At 54.6% G+C, this 14368-nt stretch overlaps 1 protein-coding gene across 1 annotated transcript; it reads right to left on the bottom strand.

Annotated features, from left to right (window-relative positions):
* Nucleotides 1–12807: 12807 nt before the first annotated feature.
* On the bottom strand, nt 12808–13947 carry ACTL9 (actin like 9). Its single transcript, XM_054979675.1, has one exon. It carries the CDS (start codon nt 13945–13947, stop codon nt 12808–12810), a length of 1140 nt encoding a protein of 379 aa, XP_054835650.1.
* Nucleotides 13948–14368: the final 421 nt, after the last annotated feature.

The following is a 14368-nucleotide window of genomic DNA, read 5'->3' on the forward strand; positions in this document are numbered from 1 at the left end:
ACGGGGTGATGTGATGGCTTCCTCGGGCTCATTGCCCATTGGCTCCTTTCCCGTTTAATTTCCCAATGGTTGCCACTTTTAAGCTGCAGGAAACATTTTTGGTTCACTTCATTCCCGCCCCCAAATTCCCGCCAATCCAAACAAATGATTTGCAGACCCTCCCCCCCCTAACCGATTGGACCTTTCCCCCCCAGGGCACGCCCCCCCATTCCCCGGGGTCTCTGTTGGCCGAGGCCGGCCCCCCCTTACAGGGCGAGAGATAAGCCCGAATAGCACCAGCTACCCTTAGCGGGGCCCCACGGGCAGTGCGCACGGCGCTCGCCCACTGCCTATGGCGCCCCGCGTTCGAACCCGGTGTGCGCATACGTGGGCGATTGGAGTACTGATCAACCGACCGCGCATGCGCATTTTGTCCTTTTCCGCACGATGCTCCCGCCCATGGCGACAGGCGTCCCACGAGCCCCTCCTTTCCTGACGGAGGTCCACCCAGGCCCCCCCCTGGTGCCCAGCTTGGCCCTAGGGGAGAAAAGAGCAAGCTTGTAAGCTATGTGTGCCCCCTCTGCCTGGCAAGAGCCAGTAGGCCCCAAAGGAGAAGTTTTGCAAGCCTGCATGCCAAAGATGGGTGCTATGTGTGCCCCCTCTGCCTGGCAAGAGCCACCTGAAGGCTTCCCCAGCCCCTTGTCCCTCTCAGCTTGGGACATGTCCAGGCACGCTTCTCGCCCGTCCTACGCCAGGCACCCACCCAGTAGGCCTCAAAGGAGAAGTTTTGCAAGCCTGCATGCCAAAGATGGGTGCTATGTGTGCCCCCTCTGCCTGGCAAGAGCCAGTAGGCCTCAAAGGAGAAGTTTTGCAAGCCTGCATGCCAAAGATGGGTGCTATGTGTGCCCCCTCTGCCTGGCAAGAGCCACCTGAAGGCTTCCCCAGCCCCTTGTCCCTCTCAGCTTGGGACATGTCCAGGCACGCTTCTCGCCCGTCCTACGCCAGGCACCCACCCAGTAGGCCTCAAAGGAGAAGTTTTGCAAGCCTGCATGCCAAAGATGGGTGCTATGTGTGCCCCCTCTGCCTGGCAAGAGCCAGTAGGCCTCAAAGGAGAAGTTTTGCAAGCCTGCATGCCAAAGATGGGTGCTATGTGTGCCCCCTCTGCCTGGCAAGAGCCACCTGAAGGCTTCCCCAGCCCCTTGTCCCTCTCAGCTTGGGACATGTCCAGGCACGCTTCTCGCCCGTCCTACGCCAGGCACCCACCCAGTAGGCCTCAAAGGAGAAGTTTTGCAAGCCTGCATGCCAAAGATGGGTGCTATGTGTGCCCCCTCTGCCTGGCACGAGCCAGTAGGCCTCAAAGGAGAAGTTTTGCAAGCCTGCATGCCAAAGATGGGTGCTATGTGTGCCCCCTCTGCCTGGCAAGAGCCAGTAGGCCTCAAAGGAGAAGTTTTGCAAGCCTGCATGCCAAAGATGGGTGCTATGTGTGCCCCCTCTGCCTGGCAAGAGCCACCTGAAGGCTTCCCCAGCCCCTTGTCCCTCTCAGCTTGGGACATGTCCAGGCACGCTTCTCGCCCGTCCTAAGCCAGGCACCCACCCAGTAGGCCTCAAAGGAGAAGTTTTGCAAGCCTGCATGCCAAAGATGGGTGCTATGTGTGCCCCCTCTGCCTGGCAAGAGCCAGTAGGCCTCAAAGGAGAAGTTTTGCAAGCCTGCATGCCAAAGATGGGTGCTATGTGTGCCCCCTCTGCCTGGCAAGAGCCACCTGAAGGCTTCCCCAGCCCCTTGTCCCTCTCAGCTTGGGACATGTCCAGGCACGCTTCTCGCCCGTCCTACGCCAGGCACCCACCCAGTAGGCCTCAAAGGAGAAGTTTTGCAAGCCTGCATGCCAAAGATGGGTGCTATGTGTGCCCCCTCTGCCTGGCAAGAGCCAGTAGGCCTCAAAGGAGAAGTTTTGCAAGCCTGCATGCCAAAGATGGGTGCTATGTGTGCCCCCTCTGCCTGGCAAGAGCCAGTAGGCCTCAAAGGAGAAGTTTTGCAAGCCTGCATGCCAAAGATGGGTGCTATGTGTGCCCCCTCTGCCTGGCAAGAGCCACCTGAAGGCTTCCCCAGCCCCTTGTCCCTCTCAGCTTGGGACATGTCCAGGCACGCTTCTCGCCCGTCCTACGCCAGGCACCCACCCAGTAGGCCTCAAAGGAGAAGTTTTGCAAGCCTGCATGCCAAAGATGGGTGCTATGTGTGCCCCCTCTGCCTGGCAAGAGCCAGTAGGCCTCAAAGGAGAAGTTTTGCAAGCCTGCATGCCAAAGATGGGTGCTATGTGTGCCCCCTCTGCCTGGCAAGAGCCAGTAGGCCTCAAAGGAGAAGTTTTGCAAGCCTGCATGCCAAAGATGGGTGCTATGTGTGCCCCCTCTGCCTGGCAAGAGCCACCTGAAGGCTTCCCCAGCCCCTTGTCCCTCTCAGCTTGGGACATGTCCAGGCACGCTTCTCGCCCGTCCTACGCCAGGCACCCACCCAGTAGGCCTCAAAGGAGAAGTTTTGCAAGCCTGCATGCCAAAGATGGGTGCTATGTGTGCCCCCTCTGCCTGGCAAGAGCCAGTAGGCCTCAAAGGAGAAGTTTTGCAAGCCTGCATGCCAAAGATGGGTGCTATGTGTGCCCCCTCTGCCTGGCAAGAGCCAGTAGGCCTCAAAGGAGAAGTTTTGCAAGCCTGCATGCCAAAGATGGGTGCTATGTGTGCCCCCTCTGCCTGGCAAGAGCCACCTGAAGGCTTCCCCAGCCCCTTGTCCCTCTCAGCTTGGGACATGTCCAGGCACGCTTCTCGCCCGTCCTACGCCAGGCACCCACCCAGTAGGCCTCAAAGGAGAAGTTTTGCAAGCCTGCATGCCAAAGATGGGTGCTATGTGTGCCCCCTCTGCCTGGCAAGAGCCAGTAGGCCTCAAAGGAGAAGTTTTGCAAGCCTGCATGCCAAAGATGGGTGCTATGTGTGCCCCCTCTGCCTGGCAAGAGCCAGTAGGCCTCAAAGGAGAAGTTTTGCAAGCCTGCATGCCAAAGATGGGTGCTATGTGTGCCCCCTCTGCCTGGCAAGAGCCACCTGAAGGCTTCCCCAGCCCATTGTCCCTCTCAGCTTGGGGGCACACGCTTCTCAGCTTGGGGGCACACGCTTCTCGCCCGTCCTACGCCAGGCACCCACCCAGTAGGCCTCAAAGGAGAAGTTTTGCAAGCCTGCATGCCAAAGATGGGTGCTATGTGTGCCCCCTCTGCCTGGCAAGAGCCAGTAGGCCTCAAAGGAGAAGTTTTGCAAGCCTGCATGCCAAAGATGGGTGCTATGTGTGCCCCCTCTGCCTGGCAAGAGCCACCTGAAGGCTTCCCCAGCCCCTTGTCCCTCTCAGCTTGGGACATGTCCAGGCACGCTTCTCGCCCGTCCTACGCCAGGCACCCACCCAGTAGGCCTCAAAGGAGAAGTTTTGCAAGCCTGCATGCCAAAGATGGGTGCTATGTGTGCCCCCTCTGCCTGGCAAGAGCCAGTAGGCCTCAAAGGAGAAGTTTTGCAAGCCTGCATGCCAAAGATGGGTGCTATGTGTGCCCCCTCTGCCTGGCAAGAGCCAGTAGGCCTCAAAGGAGAAGTTTTGCAAGCCTGCATGCCAAAGATGGGTGCTATGTGTGCCCCCTCTGCCTGGCAAGAGCCACCTGAAGGCTTCCCCAGCCCCTTGTCCCTCTCAGCTTGGGACATGTCCAGGCACGCTTCTCGCCCGTCCTAAGCCAGGCACCCACCCAGTAGGCCTCAAAGGAGAAGTTTTGCAAGCCTGCATGCCAAAGATGGGTGCTATGTGTGCCCCCTCTGCCTGGCAAGAGCCAGTAGGCCTCAAAGGAGAAGTTTTGCAAGCCTGCATGCCAAAGATGGGTGCTATGTGTGCCCCCTCTGCCTGGCAAGAGCCACCTGAAGGCTTCCCCAGCCCCTTGTCCCTCTCAGCTTGGGACATGTCCAGGCACGCTTCTCGCCCGTCCCACGCCAGGCACCCACCCAGTAGGCCTCAAAGGAGAAGTTTTGCAAGCCTGCATGCCAAAGATGGGTGCTATGTGTGCCCCCTCTGCCTGGCAAGAGCCACCTGAAGGCTTCCCCAGCCCCTTGTCCCTCTCAGCTTGGGACATGTCCAGGCACGCTTCTCGCCCGTCCCACGCCAGGCACCCACCCAGTAGGCCTCAAAGGAGAAGTTTTGCAAGCCTGCATGCCAAAGATGGGTGCCATGTGTGCCCCCTCTGCCTGTCAAGAGCCACCTGAAGGCTTCCCCAGCCCCTTGTCCCTCTCAGCTTGGGACATGTCCAGGCACGCGCAGGGTAGTGTGGCCCCTGGAGGTGGGGGGTGGGGGGTGTCTCCTCACGAAACGACTGTAAACAGGGAAACAAGAAACTTTTATTTACAAAACAACCTTGAACAAACCCCAATCACAGCAGGCTCTCTTTATGAGTGTGCACTGTCACCCGCCCCCCCCCCTCCCCAGCAGTGTGGCCATGTCCCGGCGCATGTCCTGGACCGCTTGACCAATCGTCGTGATCTCCTCCGCCATCCTGGTCACCGCCGCCTCGGTTCGGTTCACTGCAGGAGAGAGCACAATGAGAGCCACGCACCCGCCATCTCACCCCATCTCCAGTAATGGGTTCCCTTCCCCCCCACCTGTCTCCATTGGGGAAACATAGGACAATGGATCTTGCCGGCACGGCGATCAATACCGCGGCCACCACATAGCCACAGATCTTCGCCGTCGCCAGTGGCTCAAAACCCTGATGGCCCACCCGCCTCTCGAAGCAGAAATGGCACCCCACTTACACACTCTGAGGCAGGCCTCCACCGCGACCTGCCCACGCACTGTTATGGGCACATCCTCCCGCTCCAGCTCTGCCCTGCGCCCCTCATCCCGCGAAGTCCCCGCGCTGGAACCGGATGAGTCTGTGCCGTTACAAAACGTTATGTGTTCAGGGATTTCAAGGGCGGGCAAAAAATTCACTTCTGCCAACGCCAGGCCCATCAAGCGCCCTGGCCGCGGCAGGGGGGAGCCCTCCCCCGCCCTCATCCGCACATCCGTGTCACACCTGCAGACCCACCTGGCTCCATGGTTGTGGCGGACTCAGGGCGGATCGGGGTATCCGCCACCACTCCGGTGGGCGATGATGGCGGCGCACGGAGGACAACCGCGCCCGGCACCTCCTCCGCCTCCTCTCCACTGGTCACGGATATGATCTCTGCCCCGTGCTCCTCCCCTGCAGAAGAGCAAACAGTCAAGACACAGAGCTCCAGCGCCGCGCTCCCCTGGCCCGCCAAGCAGGCGCACCGCGCTCTTTTTTGTCCCCCACCGGCAAAGGGGGCGTGCGAATAAAGTCAGGGCCGGCGCAAAGCGCGCAAAGCGGAAAAGCTGCTCACCTCTCGGCTGCTGGCCCGCCGCCGCCAACCGTTCAGACTCCTCCTGAAGGCGCTCCATTGCGCGGTGGTGTGGCGGTGGTCGGAGCTGACCCCCCTGGCGCCAGCGCAGGAAGCGGTCCCGGAGCTGGCGGAACTTCCCACGGCATTCCTGTGGCGAGCGTGCGACGCCCGACACCGCCAGGCCGCGGGAGAGCGCCTCCCAGGCGTGCGGTGCACGTGCCCGCGCCCCGCGCATTAGCTCCCCCGCGTAGCCCATGCGCAGGATCGCTGAGAGCAGCATGTGGACCTCGAACCGACGCCAGGGGCTGCGCGCTCGGACACGAGGCGGCATCGCTCCACGCTGTGCGGCGCGCTCGCGTCTGGAAGGACTGTTATATCCCCTCGGCGAACGGTCCACAGCCACACTCCACGCACCCCGAGGGGATGCGGAACACGTCAATCATCACGAGGCGCCCCGATTCGGCAACCCCAAGATCCGCCCCCACCACAAAGAAAGGTGGATTGGACCATCCAGGGAATTGAATGTCAGCAAAATGTTCATTGGGCGGACATGCAGGCGGGGAGCCGGCCCTCAAGACGTAACAGAATCGGCGGGCACAGGACCGGGGAGCCCAGTGCTTCAGGCCAGAGACGCCGACAGGTGTCTGCACAGCCGTGGGTCCTGCACACATGCGGCCAGTCAGCGTGTGGCGGGCTCTACCAGAGACAATCTAACAAGACAAGGCCTGCGAAGAAGCTGGGTTGACCCTTGCAAGGCCCAGAGTGGCACACAAAAAGTTTGGAGTTTTTTAAAATGAATGCAATCTTTTAAGAGAAAAGAATAAAGCTTTTTAAACAAACTGTGTAGTGTGCATTCTGCATGCAACAAAGGTTAAGGGAAAATATAGGCAACGGTCATGCCGGGTGCAGGACCTGCCCGCTGCTCTTGGGGCTGGCACCCCGCGTCACTTCGAACAGCCCTTTCAGCAAACCCCAACAAGCGTCGGCAAACCCGGACAGCGCGCATAGAGTGCTATGACGCGATGCCAACTTATAGTGACGATCAATGCATGACGCCACCTGCCGGCCACTTCAGGTGCAGCAACTGATGGCCTATTTCTCGGCCATTTTCCTGTGAGCATGCGCCAAGGGAAGCGCGTCACAGAAGTACAGCCGAGAACCCGTGGACGGTCGACCGCGAACGCGTGTAGGGGGGGTTCCGAAACACACTGGCAGCACGTGAACAGCAAAACCCGCTGGAGACACGTGTAAGTGCAATCGCGTGGACGGCACGTGAAATGCGTCACGTCTGTTTCGGCTCTAAATTCACAGAGGGTCGGCCTCTTCAAAGCAACTAGCCAGCTCCTAGTTGGAAAATTCCTGGAAATTTGGGGGGTGGGGGGTGGAACCTGGGGGGGCAGGGTTTGAGGAGTTTTTTTTTTAAAGCAAGGAATACTGTCAGAGTGCCCCCTCCAAAGCAGCCACTTTCTCTAGAGGAACTGATCTTCGTAGGCTGGAGATCAGTTGCAATTCCGGGAGATTGCCAGCCACCACCTGGAGGTTGGCAACCACAATGGCTCCCCCGCTCAAGGGCCGTCCCCCTGTGGCAAGTTTGTTTGGGGCGACTCCTTGCCGAACGGTCCGTTCTTTCGGCTGCGGAACGACCTGAAAGGCGGGCGGGCGCTCAGAGTGCTCCAAGCCCAGCCCACGGCTCCACGGCTCCAAGTCCAGCCCGACGCTCTCGCCAGTCCTCGGCATTAGGGCAACCTAAGCACTTCCTCCTTCGGCAGCCAGAACGCGGAAGCGTCACCATGGCAACCAGGGCTCAGACAGAAAAAACTTCCGGAGGAGGCCGGCCCTCCCATGCCGCCCTGGCCAACCGCAAGGGGCATAGCCAATCATGGGGCGGGGCTTCCCGCTCGGCTCTCAACCCCGCCCTTCGGCTCCTGCCCTTGTTCACAGTTCCTATTGGTCGCCCCGTTGACCGTGGGTTTGCCCTAGTGGGAACCGGAACAGTGGCGTAGGGCTGGCCGCTTGAGAAGCGGCGGTGAGTGGGAAGGAGGCCCTGGCTGCAAAGGATCTCTGGAAGCGCAGTCTTTTTTCTCGTGGGGAAGGCCCGTGTGAGAACTAGGGTTGCCAGCCACTAGAAGAAGCCTCGAATCTGGAATGACAGCCTCTCTCCAGGTTACACAGATGGGTTTCCCTGGAGGAAATGGCTGTTTTGGAGGGTGGGGTCTATGGCAACCACATCTTTGCGGCGGGGCCTTCCCTGGCTCCACTTGCAATCCGTTAGGAGTTTCCCAACCTGGAGTTGGGAATCATAGAATCCTTTTCTGGAGTCTTTGGCCTATCACTCTTATCTGTCCCCATACTCAAACTGTAGTAAGAGATATGGTAACCAGCTCCTGGTTGTGAAATTCCTGGCGATTTTGGGAGTGGAGCCTGGGGAGGGCAGGCTTTGGGGACGGGAGGGGCCTCAGCATAGTATAATGACATGAGTCCCCCCTCCAAAGCAGCCATTTTCTCCAAGAGAACTGATCTCTGAAACCTGGAGATCAGTTGTCATTCCAGGAGATCTCCAGCCACCGCCTTGAGGTTGGCAACCCTAGAAAGAGTATGTTGGTGGCAGGCAGGTGGCTGAAAGATTGTTTCTTAGCATTGCTTTTCTTAAGAGCCATCGCTTGCTTGCTCCTGTTTATAGGCGGTTATTTTCTGCATAGCGGTTGCTGGTTTAGAAATACTGCCATCTGATGGAAGGTGATTTTTGAAGAGGTTGTATGAGAGGTTGCTTGACAGCTGAACTGAAAAAAACTAGTTAACTTTAGGGATGAAGGAGAGAAGTGAACTTAAGTGCCAGATTTATACTGAAGAAGGATGTTGGTTGCAGAAGAGAAGGCAAACCATGGGGCAGTTAAGAAAGGTGCCAGAAGAGTGGTGTCCTCTTGGTGTGGGCCACCCCCCCCCTCAGTTCTATCCTCTTTTCACTCCAACCTCAAATAAAAGTTATATTTTAACTGTCAGTTCAGATTTGAATGGCACAACAAATGCAGTCCTCTTTAAAGATGAAAGGGCTACAGCTGGAGAAAAGTGCAGGGAAGCCATAAAAGAAACCTGAGATTTCAGATTAAACCAGAGTTGTTAAGCAATTCAGTAGTATTCCCCACATCCTACTTTGTCTCTACGGTATTCACCTCTGGGATGGAAACATCCCAGCACCTGTCCAATTGCACATAGGCCCAGCTCCAGTTCTGGCTAAAAACTCCCAACACTGACAAAGCCATTCTTGGCTGGATCGACACATCACAGGATAGCAAGATTTTCAGGGTGTGAGCTTTTGAGAGTCAGCTCCTGAAGGGAGATCAGACTTTCAAAAGCTTACACTGAAAATCTTGTTGGTTTCTAAGGTGCCCCTGGACTCAAATCCTGCTGTTCTACTGCAGGCCAACATGGCTACCAAACTAACTAACATCACTGGATATTATGCTATTGATGTTCTTTGGTAAACCTTCCCAACTGGATATTCCTGTGGAGAAGCCCATCCAGTTGCAAGCGATGGCTATAGTGCCATGACAGAGCACTGTCTAATGATGTGTGGCTCCAGCCAGAGGGGACATTCAGGAACCTGTCATGTCTGGATCCAGCTCCAATGCAAGTTCATTTCACTTTTTTTCAATCCGTTTTTCCTCTCACAATACATAGGCAATCCTCTTCCACTTGGAGGCATAATCTGATCACAGACAGACAGATATAAAAAGGAGTTATTTGCAACGCATTGTCTCCAAACACAAAAGAAGCTACTTATTAGTTTTGATCCTGTTTCTACTCAAAAGTGTTCAAAATGTTAGGAAACATTCGGCATACACATATTTTAAAATTCTGAGAGTATTTGCAATATTCGCCAGCCCAACATTTCTAGGAATGTTATTAAATACAAGTGGTGGACCTGGGGCATCTCAGTTCTCTGCCTTTCACTGTTTCCTCTTTTTGTCCCTGAAAAGTCCCCATAGTGTTGCCCTCTTTCCTCCTTCTCATCTGCCAGCCAAATTACCGTCATCTGCACCCCTATCGTCAGCTTTCTCCCTAGGGTTGCCAGCTCCCCTCATCGTCCCAGCAGGAGAGGGGGAACTGGTGCTTACCTTCTTTTTGCTCCTGGCATGCTCTGTGTGCGCGGTCATTTCTGAGAAGTGACATTATCATGCAAGGTAGGGAGCGCTTGTGCACTTCATAATGGGCCCGATTCAGCCCATTTGGGGCCCAAATTGGCCCACAGTGAAACACAGGAGCACTCAGGGCGGCGCAATGACATCAGCGACGTCACACCAGCCTCGGGAGCGTGCCCAGGAGGCCTGTTCCTAGGGTTGCCAGCCTCCAGGTGGTAATTGAAGATCTCCCGGAATCCAGCTAATCTCCAGACAACAGACATCAGTTCCCCTGGAGAAAATGGTTACCTTGGAGGGTGGACTCTATGGCATTATATCCTGCTCCACCTCCAAAATCTCAATGAATTTCCCAACTCAGATCTGGCAACCCTACCTGTTCCCCACCTTTGCCCCCTGCCCACCAGGCAAGTGGTGGTGGTGGTGTCGTGGCCTCTGAGTCCTCAGAGGATGAAGACCTCAGGGAGGACGACAGGAGTGGGAATATTCCAAGCCCCTCCAGAGTCAGCCGCTTGGAAGACCAGAAGGGAATGGAACAGCAGGAACCCTTGCCAGAGCAGGCTGAGGAATCCAGGGCAGACCCAGGGACAGAGGCTGTTCCCTTACCTGCACCAGCTCCTGAGACCAAGGCAGCATCTCCACCCAGCTCCCCTGAGCCTGATAGGCAGCGCAGACGGAGGCAGCGTCTTGCTGCACAGGAAAGGAGGCGAAGTGCAAGGCTTCAGGCACTCAAACAGCGACGTAATGACCTTGAGTCTTAAGAGGATGCAGCACTGCCCTGAAGGTGAGAGCTCTTAAGCCAGGACACCCTTTCCCTTGTTGAAGAAGCACCTGCGCACAGACCCGCCCGGCTCTACTGCGACTCAGTTCTGCTCTGACTGCTCTTTTGGCCCTGACCCTTGCATTCGGCTCTTTGGACTACGCTCCCTGCCTGTTCCCCGGTCGGCTTGGTTGAACTCTGGACGTTTAGAGAGGCTCGTGGCAGACTCCCCGCCTGCATTCCAGCACAGGTGGGGAAACAAAAGGTGGGAGCAGGGGAACCCCTGCCGCCACCGGGGAAATGAGATCTCTACTTCTTTCCCCCCACCCTAGCTGCCTCTATCTGGGGAAACTATGGCTGGTTGTGCAGTGCCAGCTGCCAGGCCCAGTTGCATGTTGGGAAACCTTGAAGGACTAGCAGGGGTAGGGTTGCCAGCTCCAAGTTGGGAAATTCCTGGAGATCTGGGGGGTGAAACCTGGAGAAAGTGGGGTTTGGAGAGGAAAAGGAAGTTGGCATGGCATAATTCCATAGAGTCCACCCCCCAAAGTAGCCATCTTCTCCAGGTGAACTGTTCTCTGTGGCCTGGAGACCAGTTGTAATTCAGGGAGATCTCCGGCCACTACCTGGAGGCTGGCAACCCTAAGCAGGGGGCACCTCACTTTCATCTGTATCTCCCCTCCCCACACTATTTCTGCATTCCTTCCCTCTAGCAACCCCTGTATCTTCACCTTTCCCTTCATCCTTCTTTCCACTCACCCCCCCACCACCTACCTTCTATCTTCAGCTACATTATTTATTTATTACTGCATTATTACTTATTTGCTCTGTGTGTGTGTGTGTGTGAAGTGCCATCAAGATGCAGCTGACGATGGCACTTGGCAAACCAGAGGGTTTTCAAAGCAGGAGATGAACAGAGGTAGCTTTGCCATTGCCAGCTGGCCTATTAGAGCAAACAAGGCTGTGTCCCAGCAACTCAAGCTGCCCCCAGACAGTTCAGGGATCGCAGCTAGTTTGTCTTTGTTAAACTCAACGCTGCGAGCAAGCAAGACCTCCCCTCCAAAGACAGAGGCTTAGAGGGCCTTTGCTCCTTTAAGCCAGGCCCTGGCTGTGTGGGGCTGCCCTTGAATACGGTACAGAAGAGCCAGTTGGTATAGAATGCTGCATCCAGAATGTTACCGCCTTGCAAGAAAATTTATACTGAAATGGATTAAAATGGGTTTCAAGTGGGGGGGGGGGGGTGACCAGCCTACCAGGATTGCTAAGTAAAGACTGGCAAAGGGATTGTTCCAAACCCACTTTTTGCAGCTATTGATGGCGTCTTCTGGTTAATTTCCATCTTTCACTGCTGCCACACAATTGATATGCCTCGATAAAAATGGCAGGGGTGTGTGTGGATACAGTGATTGCCTGCATGGCTGGCAGTTAGGCCTCCAAGAATTACGACTGAACTGCAGTCCACAGAGATCAGTTCCACTGGACAAAGTGGCTGCTTGGGAGGATGGACTCTGTAGAATTATAATCTGCTGAGGTCCCTCCCCTCTCTAAACGGTACCCTTCCAGGCGTCACCCCCAAATCTCGAGGAATTTCAGGTTTGCAACTAGGAAAGATGCCGAATACACCAAAAGACTGGTAGGACTTATTGGGTAGGACTTTTTGTTAGGGCAGTGCTCCATCATTGCACATGTAAAAATCAACATCATCGGACAAGGAAGAGGTCATGAATTGAAGGAAAGAAGTGCCAACTTGGATTGCGTGGCACTTACTACCAAGACCAGGAAGAAAATTGAAACAGGAGATTTATTGTAGCGGATTCCACATTGGAAATAAAACTGGTAATGGAAACTCGAGATTCCAAAACCTAGAGAGAAAGTTGGATGAGGAAACTTTCCAAAGCGCTCATACTTTGAACTGGAGATGCATCTGTTTGAACCTGGCACATAAAACGTACACTGTGGCCAGGCTGCTAGGCCCAGCATGGCAAATCAGCAAGAGACTAACAGTGAAATCCTAAGCAGAGTTACTCCAGTCTAAGCCAATTAAAGTCAATGGGCTTAGACTGGAGTAACGCTGTTTAGGATTTCTTCAACAGCAGCATGACATCACTTCTGGGAAAACCCAGAAGTGATGTTAATCCTCTCTAGGAATCGTCAAAAACTCTGGTTTTGACACAGAGTTTCTGGTGATTCTTAAAGAAGTGTTACGTCACTTCTGGGTTTCCCAGGAAGTGACATCACGCCATTGTCATTGCTGCTCCGTATTTTAAATTCATTTCCCTCTGCTGGAGTGCTGATGGGGGAGGGAGATCTCCCACCTCCAGTGGGCATATGGCAACTCACAGTGACGGAGGTCCAATGACTATTCGGAAGTTAGGTACCAATTCCTCCCACAGAAACTGAGTCAACTGATCAGCCAATAACCAGAAGCCGTATTCCAAGTACTATGCAAACACATGGGTTTATTGTTGCCTTCTTTGCTTCCTGGGCCACAAGCTACTCGGGTGTGCAGGGTTCCTTCAGCCTATCTCAGTAGCACTTCCTGTGGACAATGTATGGCCCACGCTCGTGATACTCTTCCTTTCTAATCCAACACGGCTGGAAGTTTTTCAGGGAAGCCAGAATAGAGCCTCCCATCCAGACAGAATACTTTCTCGTTGGGGTAGCTGAGACTTTCACTTTCGCATTGGTCTGAAGCTCATGAGTAAATCTCTTTTCGAACCCTTCAAAGAGGGATGACCCTCCACATAGCATGATGTTTTCATACATCTCCTTCCGGGTCTGTTCAGGGACCTTCCTCAAGCTTCTCTGGGCCATACCATGGATTCCGACCAGAGTGAGGCCAGGCATCGGGGGAGGGTTGAACAACATCTCTGGGCACTGAAACCGCTCTTTCCCCAAGCTTATAACCTGGCCGTCTGGTAACTGATAATCCACAATGTATTCTCTCTTGGGACTATTCCACTCATTCTCAAAATCAAAGGCAACATAACAACATTTATGTTTGATGTCATCAACTATATCCAGCATCTTCTCGTCTAAGTAATGCCCCATGTCCTTTAGGAGGTCCATCAAGAAATGTGTCAGATTGGACCCAGCAATGTCCATCCTTTCTATGGCATTTGGCAAGTTGTACCCTTGATGGACTGGGACGGTATGCGTCACCGCATGGCCAGTGTCTACCACTAAGCCACTAATTTTGCCATGGGCATACACTGACAGCACGGACTGATAGGCCACATACATTCCTGGAGAGTTGAGGGACTCAAAGACAACCTCCACCAACTTCTCTCTGTTTGTAGTTGGGCACAGTGGAGGATCAGACATCAAAAGGGCGTGGTCTTCAGGGTTAACTTTGAGCTCACTATAGAAGAGGTGTCTCCAAAGTTCTTCAGCTGCATCCCAGTCAATGATTATGCCATGTCTTACTGGTAAAATAATATCAAGATCAGGCTCCAATCTTGCTCGTTCCCCAATGAATGTGTCTGGTCTATCTCTTCTAGTCCTCATGGACCTCTCTGTAGGGTGTCCCACCAAAGTCTCAATGACAGATTGGGGAGTCTGCTGACCTGCAAATCCGGCTTTACATGTTCCAGTACCAGTTTCTATCACAACAGCTCCTGTTTTGACAACCACGCGCCCTTTATCTGGAGTCTTTGATCTCACCATTGTGGAATTTCTTTCACTTGAAGGTGCTCTAGACCTGATTGATTGGTCCACTGCATATCCTGGAGAGGTTGTTGTTCTCACATGCCCTGGACTTACTGGCCTTGACCTTGGACTCTTTGATCGAGAAGATGCCCGACTCCTTGCCCGTGAAGGCCCTGGGCTGACTGGCCTGGCATTTCTGAATGACATTTCAGATGGCCTCCAAAGCTTACTTTATACTGGATCAACCAGTGAGGTCTATAAACACCAGTCTGGAGAGGACCTGCCAGTTCACTCTGTTGTCACAAAGAGAACTATAATATCAGCATCTTGGGTGAACTTGCTTGAACTTGGTAATCAGCGTTATGATCATTCTCTCCAACCATCACCTTGGAAACTGGGTCAATCCATTTTTTTCACTTTCCTCTACGCCTGATGGCTG

The sequence above is a fragment of the Eublepharis macularius genome, chromosome 5 (assembly GCF_028583425.1).
Source record: "Eublepharis macularius isolate TG4126 chromosome 5, MPM_Emac_v1.0, whole genome shotgun sequence".
NCBI lineage: Eukaryota > Metazoa > Chordata > Lepidosauria > Squamata > Eublepharidae > Eublepharis > Eublepharis macularius.

Excerpts from the sequence above, each read along its gene's own strand:
- ACTL9 (XM_054979675.1), bottom strand. The coding sequence starts at position 13,947 with ATGGTGAGATCAAAGACTCCAGATAAAGGGCGCGTGGTTGTCAAAACA.